Consider the following 19,582-nt stretch of genomic DNA (forward strand, 5'->3'; position numbering starts at 1 on the left):
GAGGGGCTTAAAATGATGATCCAGTTACAAAGACATGGTCAAGATGATGATGGAGTCTGAGCTTTGGAGCTCAGACAAGCAGATGGTTCTACATTGCTGGATGGATGATGATGAGAGAGCAAAAAGGAAGAGGAAGTGCCCACACTCTCAACAAATGGGGCACAGTGGGAGGGTCTTTCAGAGTTCCTTCTAGGAACCATACAGGAAAATACTCAGAGGGCTTCAGCTCCTCTCATTTGCCTATCTAGCAAAAATGCATTGTTGCTTTGGCTGCATGGTACATATCTCACACTTCACAGGCATATGGCAGTCCTCTAAGTAGGTGGAGCACACTGCCCACAAGAGAGGCAAGGAAAGTCCACCTTCTCATTCACCTCTCATCTTGCCCACTCATGCTATCTTTCATCAGGACTTCAGCGCCACCTCTCTGGATTCATGGGGAGAAGTAGACAGAGGCATGTTGGCAGAAGAGAAAGCAGACGGAGGAAGAGGCCTCATGGCATTTTATGTAGTCAAAATATAAATGCTAGTCTTCACAAAATATGTGCAAACATTTTCAATGCCCCCCTTGTTATCCCAAAGAACGATATACAACCTGCACCCCGCTCTCCTAGGTCCTGTAGAAGAACGATGTACTACCTTCCCCCCCCCCCATAGGCCCCGTGGAGGGGCATGCAGTAGCTGCATTTGGCCCCCAGGTCAGCAGTTCCCCACTCCTGGTATAGATTACTAAAGGTCTCCATAGTTTCCCAATTTTCTCACTCATTTTTCTTCCCTTACTCAGCCAAATAAACAGCTTGGTGATTTTAGAAAGAAATTGTGAAACCATGTTTCTTCAGCAGGTACATTGTGAATCCCCTCGTCTTCAGCAGGTACATCGGGTGAGCACCACTTTGAGGCAATCAAAATTTGGACTAATGTTAGATTTCCCACAAGCTTCAACTGGCACTGCTTGCATCAGCCTGCTGAACCAGTCCAGCTGTTCCAGAACCCTGTTGTCGCAATGGCCAGCAAGATGTCTGTGCAAAGCCTCAAAGCAGGACTGGACAGCAACACCAGGTGGTCCGGTCCCATCCCATCCCATTCCCCCACTTGTGATTCCCACCAACTGACATTCACAGGAATACTGTCTCCAACAACTGAGGAAGAACATGGCCAACTTGGTTAGTAGCCATTGTTAGCCTTATCCTCCATTATTTTCTTCTAATCCTCAATCAAACACATCCACGTTGCTGCCCATCTTTACTTCCTGAGAGCAAATTCCAGAGTTTAACCATATGCTATTTCAAACACTACAGTGGACCCTCGGGTTACATTGCCTTTGGGTAACGTAACTTTTGGGTTGAGGACGTAGCAAGCAGGAAGTGAGTGTGCCACTCGAGCACACACAGAAGTGCTCTGCTCACCTCACACATGCCCAGAAGTGCTAAACGGTGCTGCACACATATGGAGACCAGGCGCCTCAGGTTACAAAGATTTTGAGATACGGCCAGGCCTCCGGAACAGATCCCATTCATAACCAGAGGTACCACTGTACTTTCTTCCATCTTTCTCAAAGCTTCCAACATTAACTGTCATTGGCTGCCCACAAATTCCAGTACTGTGAGAAAGGAATAAAAGCTTTTCTCTGTCCTGTTGCACTAAAGGCTTCCTGTGAATTGAAAGCTGACTAAACCTCTGATGTGTAGGGAGCTACAAGAATTGCCCCAGCCAAAGAATCTCAGTGCTTGAGGTGTAGCATAAGGGTTTGTGCACTCCTCAAGGCACTTTGGGCTCACATTGCTCAGGATTCAGTGGAAATAAACATAAGCACCTTGAATGTGACCTGGCAGCAAATTGGCAACCAGTGCCACTGTCTCAGCAACAGAGTGACACGTAGGCAGTATCCTGTTGCTATGAGCACTCTGGCTGTTGTGTTCTGCACTAGCTGCAGCTTCTGGACCTGATACAAAGACAGCCCCAAGGCATGCTGGCATAATCAAGTCTTGAAGTTACCAGTGCATGAACCCTGTGTCCAGGCTGCCAAGCAATTGACCTATCTTCAAGACACAGAAATCACTCATTCATAAGGCCTCCATGGCATCCAATCACCAATCCAGAGTTTCACTCCAAAACTCCAATAGACTCTTCCCAACAGCTTCATATTGATGTTCAAGAGCCACTGCACACCCTCCAACATTCCTCAGATGAAAACATGGACATTTCTCACTCCCCACAACTGACACTCCCCCCATTTTTGTCCCCCACCCCATGCCCCCCACAGCATTTTCTATCAAAAGAATGGCAAGTTCCACAGCCACATCAGGAACAGGATACAGCACATACATCCTCCACTGACCTGAGAGTACCCCATAATCCCAATTTTATTTTATTTTATGTTTGGTACATTTACGAAAGAAAAGCATGCACCAATAAATAAATTTTAGAAAGTGGCAACATAAATATCATGACCTAGTTTTACAGCTGTGAAACATTATAGCAGATGCTGTTAAGTTGTGTTAATTAAGCTGTGTCAGCAATTGGATATAGTATACAGTGGTACCTCTGGTTAAGAACTTAATTCATTCCTGAGGTCCGTTCTTAACCTTGAAACTGTTCTTAACCTGAGGTACCACTTTAGCTAATGGGGCCTCCCGCTTCCACCGAGCTGCTGCCACCTGATTTCTGTTCTCATCCTGAAGCAAAGTTCTTAACCCAAGGTACTATTTCTGGGTTAGTGGAGTCTGTAACCTGAAGCATCTGTAACCTGAGGTACCACTGTAATAACATTGCACCAAGAAAACTCTCCCAGGACATCTGTGGTTCTGCCACTCTCCATTTCTCATTGTCCAAATGCCAAATCCACATCATTCTCGATGTCTTGGAGTTTCATCAGCATCACAAGAAAAACCAAAGCAAAGGAGGTGGAGCTGTGCTTGCGTATATCCAACCCCAGTAAAAGATAGTCCCTTAAATCTGCAATCTCCTCTGGACACAGACCTATAATCCCCCCCACCTGCTCTTAACTCTGTTGTTCTTTAATCATATCTGACTCTTTGTGACCCCCTGGACCAGAGCACCCCAGGCACTCCTGTCACCCACTGCCTCCCACAGTTTGGTCAAATTCATGTTGATGGCTTCGAGAACACTATCCAACAATCTCGTCTTCTGGCGTACCCTTCTCCTGCCCTCAATCTTTCCCAGCATCAGGGTCTTTTTCAGGGAGTCTTCTCTTCTCATGAGGTGGCCAAAGTATCAGAGCCTCAGCTTCAGGATCTGTCCTTCCAGTGAGCACTCAGGGCTGATTTAGTTAGAATGGATAGGTTTGATCTTTTTGCAGTCCATGGGACTCTCTTAACTCTAACCAACTTATTTTAAAGAGCAAGTGGACCAATTCTTTACCCCAAACAAGTGCATTTAATGGGAGGGAGGGGATCCAGGTCGCTGTACATTTTATTACTGTACCACAAAGGAAACTGTGAACAGAGATTTGTCCCCCTTTCAAAAAAGTTCATACTGTCAGGGAAACTGCCTTGGCTTCCAGAAAGCTAATCCAATTTCAGTGCTGTAACCTGATGGAACTCGTTTCCCCACAACCAGGGTTGAGAAATTGAGGCTGGAACAGATTAGGAGGGACGTGTCCTTGGAGTTATTGGAAGGGGGAAGAGGTTTAATTGGTTTTCAACACTGTGCTTTACATTATGGTATAGCATAATTAGAATTTTAATAATTTGTGACACTGTCCTGAATCCATTGTTCCTGGGTGCTGGCAAAGTACTCCTTGCAATCCTCTATAAATTGCTCCAACTAAGCCTCTTCATGCATCAGTTCCTTGCTTGGCCCAGTGCTGTTCTCGAACTCCTTCTTGGCTCTTCAGCTCTCTAGAATGATGAAGACACTCCTGATCTCCTGCCTCCTCTTGACCCTTCTGAATCCAGGTGAGCAGAACCACAGCTGCTGTGCTGTTCATCATGTTTCCAGGAAGGAACGAAGCGGGGTGGGGGGGGTCAGCCATTAAAGCAGGATGAGGAAGGAACCAGGACTTGTGGTTCCTTTGAAAGGGAGAGAAATAAAGCACAAGGCCAGATTACAAAGGATCCTCTATGATATATTGTTTTTGTTGCCAATATTCAATTTTTATTTAACCAAATGCGTACAGAGAGGTGTGGCATCCCCAAGTACATTGGGGGAACAAGAAAGGCAGTAGTTCACTCTTCGATGAACCAGAATCCTGTAGTAAAGAGTAAGTTTCTTGCATTTGTAGAAATTTATGATAGGAGACAATGTATAGGCCCAATTCTCATATTTTGGAGGGGAATTACCCTGCCCCCCCCCATGCAAACCTTACATTTCCTGATGTTACACACCACCCGAATCTCTGAGTGGAGTCAGGTCCCAGGGGTACCAGATGTGCTTACCAGAGTCTGTCATGTTTGCTGATGGGAGGCTGATGGGAGTTGTAGTACAACAACTTCGGGAGGGTTAAAGGTTTCCCCACACCTTCTCTACTGGTCCTCTCCCTCAGCCTGCAGGAGCCATTTTGGACAATCATTCTCTGGTCTATCCAAGCCCCACCCCCATTCAGAGTTTAAGAACTAAAGAGGGAACATATATAGAAAGCATTATGTAGCTGAACAATGATCCATCTAGTCTAGCCTCTTGTTCTTGCCATGGGTCCTAGGGGAAGCCCGTAAGAAATATCTGAGTGCAACAGCTCACTTTCTGCGGTTTCCAGTAACTAGTATTCAGACAAATAGTGCCTGCAATGTTGCAGAAAAAAATGTATCAATTGAGGATGGTAACCATGTATGCATCTAGTCCGCTTTTGAAGCTATCCTAGTCAGTGGCCTTTGCTGCCTCTCGTAAGATGGCGTTTGTAGCAGAAAGTGTTGCGTTCTTGTACCTTGACGCAGACCTATTCCTCCTACACAGTTACTAAAGTTTTCCAAACCCATTTTCCCCCTGTCTGCAGTGGCATCTCTGATATGTGAGTCTTGTTTCAGTCAAGGAAATGATTGCATAAATGCCACAACTGAGGAGTGTGACGATTCCAGTGACCAGTCCTGCGTGTCTGCCATTGGAGTAGGCAAACTGTGTAAGTGAGAAGAACTTTCAGTCTCTTTGATCACCAAAACGTAAACCCCCAGACTCACTTTCTAAGGCCATATCTTCGCCACAAGCCACGGAACATGACTTTTCATAAAGTAGTGTTCAAGGTTCTGCATTGCCTGTAGGAACAGGGAAGAAATTCAAGTCAGTTCATATTTAAAGGTGCATTTACTCAATTGGCAGAGCAAAACAAAGCCATCCTTCAGAATCTGCCCTTTTCCCATTTTTGCAATTCAGTTGTCCAGCCATGTAATCAATAGACAAATGCACATAGTAGGGTAAAGTGTGCATACAATAACCTACAACAAAATGAAGCGACAGCCACCTAATTCATAAGAAGAGCTAAAAATAAAGATAGAAAAGATGGATATCAATAACAGCAACAAAACAAGCCAAACAATACCCCAACCCAAGTGTCGGTTCAGCAGCCTCAGCTTTTGTAGTTGGAGTCAGTCTGTCAGGTTCCCATCTCCCAGGCCAAGTGAAAAATGACCTGCAAGGGAGAGAGCTAGTCTGCCAGGATTCACAGCCAATATAGTCAACAAACATCCTGCCCCCCTCATGGGGGAAACCATGACTACTTAAATCAGTATGACCCTGCAGATCATACTAAGAGTAAAAATTACATTCACACTAAATGTTGATGGTGGGGATGAGGAGATGGAAACTGATATGAAAATGTGGAGAAATGAACTTAAAATAAGAATCCAAGAGAAACTGACACTGACATATTGCCCGTTTCTAATTGCCCGTGGTACATGCTCCCTTTATTAGCTCCAGCATCGACTCTCATTGGTCCAGTTACAGGGTGGATTTGATTTCAATCATGATTAAAATTACTAGTCAGTAAGACTTGATTTTATTCATTTATTTATTACAGAAAGACTCATTCTTGCTGGTATAATCTTAATATTTACAACAAGATGAAGGTTTCGTTTTTGGAATAATAAATTTTCAGAGTAGTTTTTACAGTTATATCAAAAATTACTGATTTGGTTATACTATTAGAAATACATTGACAGATAATTATGAAATATTTGTGAGGTTTAATAAATTAACTGTTTATATTTGGACAGTTTTTCTGCTGTACTTTATTGGAAGGGAAAAATAATCATTTAATTAATAACAATTTAAACAATTTATTTAACTGAAACAATAACATTATAGCATATGTATCCATGTTTGTTAACTGACGTGGTTAAATGATTTTTTAAGAAATACATTGGAGGGAGTTATAGCACACATGAAAAACTTAAAACAAATCCTTATTTCCTGATGAGGATAGCCTTTGGAGTATCATGTAACTTAAATAGAAAACTATCTTTAGGAAGATTTTTCCACCAAAAGCATTTTTTTAAAAAAAATACAATTTAAATTTTAAAAGTCCGGTTTAAATTTTAAAAATTCTGATTTAAATTTTAAAATCTGATTATTTTGATTTTTTAAAGAATAATAATTGATTTTAATCCACCCTGTCCAGTTACCTGGGCAGCCACAAAACTTATTTCATTGATGAATTCCTTCCCATGAAACCTCCTGAACTGATCCCATTCAATAAGGAGAAGGGTGGTAGAAACCTCTGGACAGCCAAAGGTTCTCCATTCCTGACTCACATACAACAAATAAATAAATAAAACTGGAGAAATCTCTCCCTGCTCCAAGCAGGCCCTGCTCAACACAATTGGATACCTGAGGCAAACCATAAAATGCTCCCCACCCCGTAGACCCGGAAGAAAGGGTGACTGAAGATTAGGCCTGGGCGATTTATTGACATATCATCCCAGGACCGGTATGAGGGGCAGACCATGATGACAGATTCACTCAGCAGTAAAAAGGTGGGGGAAACCCCACCTATCCTGAGTCCCTCTGCCTCCAGCACCCAGCACACTGAGGAAAAACAAAACTAGGAGCAGCCTGGAGCTGGAGGCAGAGGGTCTCAGAAGGGGTGGCAGTTTCATTAAAGATCTATCGCTGAGTGAAATCACCATCGTGTTCTGTCCTTCATACCAGGAGTGGGAGAAACAAGCTGCATGAGGAGGCTTATAAAGGTTATTCCTCCCTCCCTCCTTAAACTGCTTGGGTTAAGAGCACACCGCTGCCCTCGCCTCAGCCAAGCAATTTTGCGGAAACCCCAAATGAGCGAGTAGTGGGGCGGGGACTCAGTTAAAGTGCTCCCCCTCCCCAGCTGCAAGAGCCTGGGTGGAGTGCAGGCTCCGGCCAGAGAAAGCCTTGGCTGCCACCTGGCTGCTTTTTCAGCACAGGAGGAAAGACGGAGCCCAGTCTGCCAGTCGAAGGCAGCCAGGCAGTGCAGGCAGCCCTGCAAGGCACAGGTAGGGTGTCTTTGCAACCTGTGCTTTGTGAATGACTACCACACAAGGAAAGAGGCTGTGTGCTTGAACGGGCACCAGCGAGGTGGAGGGAGCCTCAGAAAGGAGCTCCGAGGTGGTATTTGATGCGGGGGGCGCTGTGGGTTAAACCACAGAGCCTAGGACTTTCCAATCAGAATGTCAGTGGTTCGAATCCCCGCGACGGGGTAAGCTCCCGTTGCTCGGTCCCTTCTCCTGCCATCCTGGCAGTTCGAAAGCATGTCAAAGTGCAAGTAGATAAATAGGTACCGCTCTGGCGTTTCCGTGCTCTACTCTAGTTCACCAGAAGTGGCTTAGTCTGGCAGGCACATGACCCGGAAGCTGTACGCCGGCTCCCTCGGCCAATAAAGCGAGATGAGCGTTTCAACTCCAGAGTTGGTCACGACGGGACCTAACGGTCAGGGGTCCCTTTACCTTTTAAACTTACAATGGGGGAAATCTGTTTGAAAAGGACTGGAGTAAATTTGTACAATATATGAATAGACATTGCAAACATTTTTAAACATTTGCAGGATTGATTTAAAATATTTTGTTAGGTTGTCATTTGATACCTGTATATAAATATTAGAAGTAAGTCTTTTAAGTATGGAGGTAAAGTAAATAGGGTGATTTAGAAATGAGAAGATAAAAGTGATTGCATATGGAAGTCAGGGAGGGGGGCGGGAGGAAGTCAATGCTCAATTTGAGCAAACATATATGTGATGAGGACATTTTATTTGGTTGTTATAAAGGAAAAAAGAAATTTCAATAAACATTATATTAAAAAAGAAAAAGAAAGGAGCTCCAAGGTCCCTGCAACGAACAACAGGGACATGGGGTGGCTCAAATGGGGGAGAGGAACTGACGAGGAGGTGGCAGATCTTGCCTCCAAGGATCACACCACAGCTTCAAAGGCAGAAGCATCAGGCAATGCTTTTCTTGGTGGTCAGATCTCCTGCCCCTCTGGATCCTGCCACATAAGGTGACCATCAATCCTTTCCTCATGGGTGGGCCAGCCCTATCTCCGGGACTAGTTATTTCCTATTCCAATTCTTTCTTTTATAGCATTTTTTGGGTCAAAAGTGGTTCTCAAGTCCTGCGCCGATTCAGAGTTGTGTGAGGACGACGATGCCAGTCTCTCCATAAGCTCAGCACTGTACATCCAGAGCAAGTCAACCTGCTGCAATACAGATATGTGCAACAGCGGACCTCCTGAAGGTAAGTATCATCATCGGGAAAGCTGGTCTCACAAAACTCAAGTAATGAGAGAGGTCAAAGAAAGACAAACAAGTTTTGGGCAGTATCCTGATGTCAGGGACTGGCTAGACAAGGAGGAGTGGTGGCAGCCAGTCACTCCAGGAGGTGCCTGAGGGTGACACTAGGAAAGACGATTTATTTGAGCTTCATTTGGGGGGTTGAATGTCATTCATTATTACCGTTAGAGACTTCTGATAGGAGCTTCACAAGACCATTTTTGATAGCGTGCGAACCCACTCACCACGACAAGGTGATGATCCAGTGAGTGAGAAGGCAGTATTATTATACCTGTGGATTGGCCAAGCCTACTACAAACATCTGCAACATGGGCTCCTGTCTTCGCCAACAGAACAGTGCTTTCTAAGAAGAGGATATTTGTATTATTAAACAACATAGCATAGTAAAAGAAAGACTGCGGATAGAACAAAACCAAAAACCATGTATCAATAACAAGATTACTTGAACAGCATGCAGCATTCATGAGCAAATATTACAAGGAAGCTTCACAGTTCTACCTTAGTCCTAGAAACATTCCTCACATGATGTTACTCACAGTCCCTCTCCTGCAGCAGCTTCTGATATTTACAACCCTACACTTTCCTTCAAAGAGCTTAAGGTGTTGTGTCTGGCTCTCCTGCTCACCATTTTAGCCTCAAACACCCGTGTAAAATAAGTCAGGCTAAGGGGCAGTGTCTGGCCCCAGGTCACCCAGCAAGTGTTGTGGCTCAAGTACAGATTTGACCTCTGGTCTCCTCCCACCCTTGTTCCTGATGTAGATGTTCACATTCCCTTGTTCCTGATGGAGATCTTCACTCACCCCTCCTTCCTTGGTGGGAGGAGGCACCATTTTGTGGTTCACCTTAGCATTCCGAACACCCTGGTGTAAGCTTTTATTTTAAACACTATAACAACACTAGGACAAAGAATTCTGGGAGTGGTAGTTTCTTAATGGTGCTGAGAGTTAATTGGGAAACGCCTATTCCCTCACAGAGCTATGGATTAGCAAACAAACCCCACACAATAGCTCTTATTAGCTGGCATTTTTTTCTTAGGTGAAATCATTATTTTACTAAAACTAAGCACATGTATTCCCAGAAGTGATTTTTAAGGATAAAACTACTAAGAGCTTTCTTTCTCTTTACCGCTCTAAGAAAGAGGGCCATTTTGTAGAATTTTATCATCATTAGTGTGCATCCATGGCTACCATTTTGTCTCTCATAATGCCCCCCAGTGGTGCTCAGTGCTAAGCCCAATTGCTTAAAGTGGTATCCCTGTGCTTGAAATGTTTGCTGTGAATGTGGCCCCTGTCAGAAATCTCTTGCACCATGCCTTAATGTATCCCTGGATGAATGGAGCATGGCTGCAGTGCTGGAAGGTAGTAGGCATCCATCTTGGAAGGAGTACAATTCCCACCCCTCACATACAGCAAGTTGTGGTTTGCATCTGCAAAAGAAATACATTGACTAATTGCAATGTTGGTGTGGTGATTGTTTTCCAGAGCCTGACACTGAGACAAGGCAGCCCAATGGGCTGAAGTGCCTGAGTTGCATCAACATCTTTTCAGATGAGTGTGAGAGCAATAAGACGGTCAGCTGCAGAAATGATGAGGATCAATGCTTCTACCTTGGGGCTAGCGTGGCCTTCGGTGAGTCTTGTATGATGGAGTGCAGCTAGTGCCCCATCTGTACTACACATTTAAAGCATAGATTTTGTTAAATAAAAATACATCTTTAAATTTGCACTTTCAATTGGGGGGGGGAGGGGTAGGATGGAGAACCACAGGCCATGGGGCCAAAGGCATTCCTCTAGGACTCTCTCTCTCTGGCTTTTGGGATCCTCCTTAGCCACACCTCCTTTCCCTAGGCCACGCCCCTCGCAAGCCTCACTTCATAGCCTACCTGTATGCTTTGGCCTGGCTGGATTGTTGCCCCTGAATCTTGATTACCTGGAGGGAGAACAGAGAGGGGGGTTTGAATGTATCTAGAAAAAAGCCTGCCGTGTAAAGGTGAATTTTACATGTTTCCATTGGCATGTGGACCTCCCACAAGGTCACCCAGACTGGAAAAGGGCTCTTGGTCTGAGAAAAGTTGCCCACCCTTCTGTTTGAGGGAGTGGGATTTGGATTCCAAAAATATGTGTGTGTGTTTTTCCCAACAGGGGGAAGCAGCATCCTGGGCGCTGTCCGAGGCTGTGCAACAGCTAGTTTGTGTGACTACCTTGATGGGTTGCAAGACAGTGATATTGAATCATTGGGATTTGAGATCATTCAATTTGAGTGCACTGACGCAATCGACGAGAATGCGACAGAAAACCCCACCGTTTCGCCTAGGGGTTGAAGCAGGGGTGGTCTCAGCCTGAGGACTCACAGGCTTTCTTTCTAGAAGTCTAGAAGCTCCTCCTCAAAGACAGGCTGTATTTGACTTTCATGCGCAAATGAGGTCATTGAATCATGCCCAAAATAAATATATATGGCAAATCATGTGTGTTGTATCATTTTACCAAAAGGAACATTTGTTGGGGAAAATAATAGTGCTTGGAGATGGCAGATAGCTTTGGCAGTGGGCAGGGATGACTTTCAGGTCCAATTTGAATCAATAATTAGTCGACTTTGGGTGGTGCATCCCATTTCTCCACTTAAGGTAAAATGGGGAGAAAAAAGAAATGGAAGGAAGATAAAGTCCCTACTAGAGAAGAATGGCAGACTTTGGGCTGCCTTGCTGTCAAGAGTGGTCTATCCCATTTCGCCACTAGAGGTAAAATGGGGAGTGCCACAGCAGATCTGCTGCACAACCCCCACCAAAGCTAATACTTCAGGAATTCTTTAAGACTCAGTCAATGAGTACAGCATATTTTCTTCTGCAAAACCATGTAAATATTCTGAGGTATTTACTTTAAAGTTTGTTGTGGCCTGTCCCTCTTGTACAAATTCAGATACTTTTTAAAGTGTCGTTTTGAAATTCCTGGGGGAGATTAATCAATGACAGTCCTATACTGGGACACATTTCAGTCATGTAACAGCTCAGACTGAATGTTGAAGCAGACAATTCGGTCTCACAGTTAAAGAGAGCCAGCAAGCTTTGCCTCCATTTTTGAAGGGGACTCGGGTTTCTCCTGGTTCCACAAAAGTTTGAGTTAACTCTTTCTTAGTAAAAACACAATTTTCACAGAGTGTCAGGCCTAATGAACACAACATCATTTCCTGTGGGTCTTACTCCATGAAATCAATTACCAAGATGAAAGATCCCCAAACACCTCGCATCTGTCTAAGTCTCCTCTCCAGGGCTTTTTCCTTGACTGAGACTGTGTGCAGCTGATCTCTCCTCCGCCCTTTTCATGCCCCTCCTGGGGTTTTTTTTGGGGGGGGGTGTAGCCTGTTGCAGGAGGAGGAAGGAGACACCTGTGACCAGAGGCACCAACCTGAGCCCCAGTAGGTGGGTGCCCACGCACACACACAAGCACAACCTGATGGTATGACATCACGTCATGCCATCACCTGCTGCCCTTCAAGTAGAGATGTGTATTGATGCTCGGAAAAGTTGTATTTAATAGATATTATCCTCCCTTCCTCATGTTTGTAAGTTCAGCAGACTGTATCCCCTTGCTGCTTAAAAAGTCTTTCCTCCCCCCCCCCCCTTAAAACAATAATCACACAGATTCTTGCTTGAAAAAGGTAAAGATAACATATACTCATTCAGAATACTTGTATAAGAGTAACAGATACAGCAGCTTTGTCCAGAGGAGCTGGATTGGGTGGCTCCTGTGGACCAATCAGACTGCTGCATTCTGAATCCTATTGTTCTAGGACCAATCAGACTGCTTTATTTTGGATCCTATTCAACTCAGTACATAACACCCCTCCTCTCTAAGTTCCAGTCCTGCCTGGGAGGTTGCATTCATAGTCCTCAACGTATGCTAGCCACCTATGTATCCGTTGCGGCCTAGGGTGTTCCCTTGTCAGGGGTTTGGGTTCTGGCTCGTGTTCCGAGGATGCTGGCTGTGATGGGGCCGTTTGGTCTGGCACAACCGGCTCGCTCAGTCATGGCTCCGGTTTTGGTGTCCTTTCGACCTGGCGGGTCCTCTCTGTATTTACTGATTCTGCCTCCCCGGCAGCCCCTACTGCTCTACGGGCCTCACTGTCCCACTGTTCCCTTGGGACCCCTCTGACCTGTCCTCCTCCTGGGAATCGTTTCTCCTGGGAATCGTCACTGTAGCTGGTTGCAGTGGCAGTGCCAACATTGCCCCCCCCCCCCGTTAGCACCTCGTACGACACGGGGCCAATGACCCTGGTGACTGTGGCGGGTACCCATGCTGGGCCTGCCCGCAAATTCTTTGCATACACTGGGTCCTAGGCCACGAAGGTCCAGGGGTTCCTGCCTTCCCCCACCACTACCTCATCCTGAGCTCATAGTAGCGAGGACTGGAAGTTCCCCCCAACTGTCTGCTTTATATACATTATTTACAAAATGGGCCCCACGTGATTGGCTGATTCTGGGATTCTCCTGTAGGCCAATCAGGTTGCGGATTCACTTTCACCTGGAGCTGAATTGGGTGGCTCCTGCGGGCCAAACAGACTGCTGAATCATAGAATCATAGAATCATAGAGTTGGAAGAGACCACAAGGGTCATCGAGTCCAACCCCCTGCCAAGCAGGAAACACCATCAGAGCACTCCTGACATATGGTTGTCAAGCCTCTGCTTAAAGACCTCCAAAGAAGGAGACTCCACCACACTCCTTGGCAGCAAATTCCACTGTCGAACAGCTCTTACTGTCAGGAAGTTCTTCCTAATGTTTAGGTGGAATCTTCTTTCTTGTAGTTTGGATCCATTGCTCCGTGTCCGCTTCTCTGGAGCAGCAGAAAACAACCTTTCTCCCTCCTCTATGTGACATCCTTTTATATATTTGAACATGGCTATCATATCACCCCTTAACCTCCTCTTCTCCAGGCTTAACATGCCCAGCTCCCTTAGCCGATCCTCATAAGGCATTGTTTCCAGGCCTTTGACCATTTTGGTTGCCCTCCTCTGTACACGTTCTAGTTTGTCAGTGTCCTTCTTGAACTGTGGTGCCCAGAACTGGACACAGTACTCCAGGTGAGGTCTGACCAGAGCAGAATACAGTGGCACTATAACTTCCCTTGATCTAGATGCTATACTCCTATTGATGCAGCCCAGAATTGCATTGGCTTTTTTAGCTGCCGCGTCACACTGTTGGCTCATGTTAAGTTTGTGGTCAACCAAGACTCCTAGATCCTTTTCACATGTACTGCTCTCAAGCCAGGTGTCACCCATCTTGTATTTGTGCCTCTCATTTTTTTTGCCCAAGTGCAATACTTTACATTTCTCCCTGTTAAAATTCATCTTGTTTGTTTTGGCCCAGTTCTCTAATCTGTCAAGGTCGTTTTGAAGTGTGATCCTGTCTTCTGGGGTGTTAGCCACCCCTCCCAGTTTGGTGTCATCTGCAAATTTGATCAGGATGCCCTTGAGTCCATCATCCAAGTCGTTGATAAAGATGTTGAATAAGACCGGGCCCAAGACAGAACCCTGTGGCACCCCACTAGTCACTCTTCTCCAGGATGAAGAGGAACCATTGATGAGCACCCTTTGGGTCCGGTCAGTCAGCCAGTTACAAATCCACTGAGTGGTAGCATAGTCAAGACCGCATTTTACCAGCTTCTTTACAAGAATATCATGGGGCACCTTGTCAAATGCCTTGCTGAAATCAAGGTAGACTACATCCACTGCGTTCCCTTCATCTACCAGGCTTGTAATTCTGTCAAAAAATGAGATCAGGTTAGTCTGACATGACTTATTTTTCAGAAATCCATGCTGACTATTGGTGATCACAGCATTCCTTTCTAGGTGCTCACAGATTGTTTGCTTAATGATCTGCTCCAGAATCTTCCCTGGTATTGATGTTAGACTGACTGGGCGGTAATTATTTGGGTCCTCTCTTTTCCCCTTTTTGAAAATAGGGACAACATTTGCCCTCCTCCAGTCTGCCGGGACTTCGCCTGTTCTCCAGGAATTCTCAAAGATGACTGCCAGTGGTTCTGAGATCACATCTGCCAGTTCTTTTAATACTCTTGGATGCAGTTCATCTGGCCCTGGAGACTTGAATACATCTAAACTAGCCAAGTATTCTTGTACTATCTCCTTAGTTATTCTGGGCTGTGTTTCCTCTGCTGAATCATTTCCTCCAAATTCTTCAGGTCGGGCATTGTTTTCTTTATCGGAGAATTCTGGTTCCTATTGTTTTAGGACCAATCAGACTGCTGCATTCTGGTTCCTATTGTTCTAGCACCAATCAGACTGCTTTATTTTGGATCATACTCAACTCAGTACATAACAGTGAGAGTTGATTCTTGAAAACATACAGGAAGAAACTCAGAGGGATTCAGCTCCTGTCATTTGCCTATCTAGAAAACATTCATTGTTGATTTGGTTGTATGGTAAATATCCCACACTTCACAGGCCGGAGGCAGTCCCCTCACAGAGCAGAGCACATCGTCCACAGGAGAGGCAAGGAAAGTCCACCTTCTCATTCACCTCTCACCCTGAGGACCCTGAGAACTCAGGCTATCTTTCACCAGGACTTCAGCGCCACGTCTCTAGATCCACGGGGAGAAGTAGGCAGAGGCATGTTGGCAGATGAGGAAGCAGACGGAGGAAGAGGCCTCGTGGCATTCTATGTAGTCTTACAAAAATATAAATGCTAGTCTTCACACAATATAGGCAAACATTTTCTGATGTCCCCCTTGTGATCCCAACCAGAAGAACGATGTACTACCTCCCGCCCCCCACCCCACCCCCTGTCTCCTAGGCCCCGTGGAGGGGCATGCAGTGGCTGCATTCGGCCCCCAGGTCAGCGGTTCCCCACTTCTGTTATAGATCACTCGAGGCCTCCATAGTTTCCCAATTTTCATTCTTCTTTGGCTTCCCTTACACAGCCAAATGAACAGCTTGGTGATTTTAGAAAGAAATTGTGAAACCATGTTTCTTCAGCAGGTACATTGTGAATCCCCTCGTCTTCGGCAGGTACATTGGGTGAGCACCACTTTGAGGCAATCAAAATTTGGGCTAATGTTAGATTTCCCACAAGCTTCAACTGGCACAGCTTGCATCAGCCTGCTGAACCAGTCCAGCTGCTCCAGAACCCTGTTGTCGCAATGGCCAGCAAGATGCCTGTGCAAAGCCTCAAAGCAGGACTGGACAGCAACACCAGGTGGTCCTGTCCCATCCCATCCCATCCCATCCGCCCGCTTGTGATTCCCACCAACTGACATTCACAGGAATACTGTCTCCAACAATTGAGGAAGAACATGGCCAACTTGGTTAGTAGCCATTGTTAGCCTTATCCTCCATTATTTTCTTCTAATCCTCAATCAAACACATCCACATTGCTGCCCATCTTTACTTACTGACTTACTAACATGTCCAAAAAGACCTTACCGTCCTTGCAGGTCCACCCCATGTGACAGAATGACCCCTTGCAATATTTACATTTCCAATACTTTTGGGGTACATTCTTATACATTTGAGCCAACCGCTTTGTGCTGAATGGTTTATTTAAATATTAAGGTTCATTATAGTTTTACAAGATGTGTATCTCTTTAAAGGCCAGAGTAAATATCATGACCTAGTTTTACAGCTGTGAAACATTATAGCAGATGCTGTTAAGTTGTGTTAATTAAGCTGTGTCAGCAATTGGATATAGTATACAGTGGTACCTCTGGTTAAGAACTTCATTCGTTCCGGAGGTCCGTTATTAACCTTGAAACTGTTCTTAACCTGAGGTACCACTTTAGCTAATGGGGCCTCCCGCTTCCACCGAGCCGCTGCCACCTGATTTCTGTTCTCATCCTGAAGCAAAGTTCTTAACCCAAGGTACTATTTCTGAGTTAGCAGAGTCTGTAACCTGAAGCATCTGTAACCTAAGGTACCACTGTAATAAAATTGCACCAAGAAAACTCTCCCAGGACATCTGTGGTGCTGCCACTCTCCATTTCTCATTGTCCAAATGCCAAATCCACATCATTCTTGATGTCTTTGAGTTTCATCAGCATCACAAGAAAAACCAAAGCAAAGGATGTGGAGCTGTGCTTGCGTATATACAACCCCAGTAAAAGATAGTCCCTTAAATCTGCAATCTCCTCTGGACACAGACCTGCAATCCCGCCCACTTGCTCTTAACTCTGTTGTTCTTTAATCATATGACTCTTCGTGACCCCCTGGACCAGAGCACCCCAGGCACTCCTGTCACCCACTGCCTCCCACAATTTAGTCAAATTCATGTTAATGGCTTCGAGAACACTATCCAACAATCTCGTCTTCTGGCGTACCCTTCTCCTGCCCTCAATCTTTCCCAGCATCAGGGTCTTTTTCAGGGAGTCTTCTCTTCTCATGAGGTGGCCAAAGTATCGGAGCCTCAGCTTCAGGATCTGTCCTTCCAGTGAGCACTCAGGGCTGATTTCTTCAGAATGGAGAGGTTTGATCTTTTTGCAGTCCATGGGACTCTCTTAACTCTAACCAACTTATTTATAAAGAGCAAGTGGACCAATTCTTTACCCCAAACAAGTGCATTTAATGGGAGGGAGGGGATCCAGGTCGCTGTGCATTTTATTACTGTACCACAAAGGAAACTGTGGACAGACATTTGTCCCCCTTTCAAAAGCTAATCCAATTTCAGTGCTGTAACCTGATGGAACTCATTTCCCCACAACCGGGGTTGAGAAATTGGGGCTGGAACAGATTAGGAGGGACGTGTCCTTGGAGTTATTGGAAGGGGGAAGAGGTTTAATTGGTTTTCAACACTGTGCTTTACATTATGGTATAGCATAATTAGAATTCTAATAATTTGTGACACTGTCCTGAATCCATTGTTCCTGGGTGCTGGCAAAGTGCTCCATGCAATCCTCTATAAATTGCTCCAACTAAGCCTCTTCATGCATCAGTTCCTTGCTTGGCCCAGTGCTGTTCTCGAACTCCTTCCTGGCTCTTCAGCTCTCTAGAATGATGAAGACACTCCTGATCTCCTGCCTCCTCTTGACCCTTCTGAATCCAGGTGAGCAGAACCACAGCCGCTGTGCTCTTCATCATGTTTCCAGGAAGGAACGAAGCCGGGGGGGGGGGGGTCAGCCATTAAAGCAGGAGAAGAAAGGAACAAGGACTTGTGCTTCCTTTGAAAGGGAGAGAAATAAAGCACAAGGCCAGATTACAAAGGATCCTCTATGATATATAGTTTTGTTCCCAATATTCCATTTTTATTTAACCAAATGCGTACAGAGAGGTGTGGCATCCCCAAGTACATTGGGGGAGCAATGGGGGCAGTCGCCCACTCTTGGATAAACCAGAATCCTAGGTTTCATCTACATCTTCGGTGAACCAGAATCCTAGCTCATATTTAAAGCAAAGAGTAAGTTTCTTGCATTTGTAGAAATTTATGATAGGAGACAATGTATAGGCACAATTCTCATATTTTGGAGGGGAATTACCCGGGCCCCCCATGCAAACCTTACGTTTCCCCTTGTTACACACCACCCGAATCTCTGAGTGGAGTCAGATCCCAGGGGTACCAGATGTGCTTACCAGAGTCTGTCATGTTTGCTGGTACTGATGGGAGTTGTAGTACAACAACGTCGGGAGGGTTAAAGGTTTCCCCACACCTTCTCTACTGGTCCTCTCCCTCAGCCTGCAGGAGCCATCTTGGACAATCATTCTCTGGTCTATGCAAGGCCCACCCCCATTCAGAGCTTAAGAACTACAGAGGGAACATATATAGAAAGCATTATGTAACTGAACAATGATCCATCTAGTCTAGCCTCTTGTTCTTGCCATGGGTCCTAGGGGAAGCCCGTAAAAAAGATTTGAGTGCAACAGCTCACTTTCTGCGGTTTCCAGTAACTAGTATTCAGACAAATAGTGCCTCCAATGTTGCAGAAAAAATGTATCAATTGAGGATGGTGACCATGTATGCATCTAGTCCGCTTTTGAAGCTATCAAATTCGGTGGCCTTTGCTGCCTCTCGTAAGATGGCGTTTGTAGCCGAAAGTGTTGTGTTCATGTAGGGAGAAAGGTTGTTTTCTGCTGCTCCAGAGAAGCGGACACGGAGCAATGGATCCAAACTACAAGAAAGAAGATTCCACCTAAACATTAGGAAGAACTTCCTGACAGTAAGAGCTGTTCGACAGTGGAATTTGCTGCCAAGGAGTGTGGTGGAGTCTCCTTCTTTGGAGGTCTTTAAGCAGAGGCTTGACAACCATACGTCAGGAGTGCTCTGATGGTGTTTCCTGCTTGGCAGGGGGTTGGACTCGATGACCCTTGTGGTCTCTTCCAACTCTATGATTCTATGATTCTATGATTCTATGTACCTTGACGCAGACCTATTCCTCCTACACAGTTACTAAAGTTTTCCAAACCCATTTTCCCCCTGTCTGCAGTGGCATCTCTGATATGTGAGTCTTGTTTCGGTCAAGAAAAAGATTGCAGAAATGCCACAACTGAGGAGTGTGACGATTCCAGTGACCAGTCCTGCTTGTATGCCATTGGAGTAGGCAAACTGTGTAAGTGAGAAGAACTTTCAACCTCTTTGATCACCGAAACGTAAACCCCCAGATTCACTTTCTAAGGCCATATCTTTGCCACAAGCCACGGAACATGACTTTTCATAAAGTAGTGTTCAAGGTTCTGCATTGCCTGTAGGAGAAGGGAAGAAATTCAAGTCAGTTCATATTTAAAGGTGCATTTACTCAATTGGCAGAGCAAAACAAAGCCATCCTTCAGAATCTGCCCTTTTCCCATTTTGCAATTCAGTTGTCCAGCCATGTAATCAATAGACAAATGCACATACTAGGGTAAAGTGTGCATACAATAACCTACAACAGCTTTTGTAGTTG

At 45.2% G+C, this 19,582-nt stretch overlaps 2 protein-coding genes across 2 annotated transcripts in view; both read left to right on the top strand.

The window, feature by feature from the left end:
- The window catches only part of LOC310684686 (phospholipase A2 inhibitor NAI-like), a 118,790-nt gene that overhangs the window by 93,649 nt on the left and 5,559 nt on the right, over positions 1 to 19,582 (top strand). Inside the window, exons 2-3 of the mRNA XM_083456152.1 lie at positions 17,642 to 17,751; positions 19,127 to 19,249. Coding sequence (XP_083312278.1) covers positions 17,700 to 17,751; positions 19,127 to 19,249 — 175 coding nt within the window. The 5' untranslated portion in view covers positions 17,642 to 17,699. The remainder of the gene's footprint in view (positions 1 to 17,641; positions 17,752 to 19,126; positions 19,250 to 19,582) is intronic.
- LOC310683554 (phospholipase A2 inhibitor NAI-like) lies at positions 4,129 to 11,026 on the top strand (the record flags this gene model as incomplete). The annotated part of the gene is made up of 5 exons (XM_083453488.1): positions 4,129 to 4,222; positions 4,952 to 5,074; positions 8,499 to 8,651; positions 10,189 to 10,335; positions 10,848 to 11,026. 5 exons carry the CDS (start codon positions 4,129 to 4,131, stop codon positions 11,024 to 11,026), a joined length of 696 nt encoding a protein of 231 aa, XP_083309614.1.

This window comes from Podarcis tiliguerta (assembly GCF_965153285.1).
Source record: "Podarcis tiliguerta genome assembly, chromosome: 8".
NCBI classification, from domain to species: Eukaryota; Metazoa; Chordata; class Lepidosauria; order Squamata; family Lacertidae; genus Podarcis; species Podarcis tiliguerta.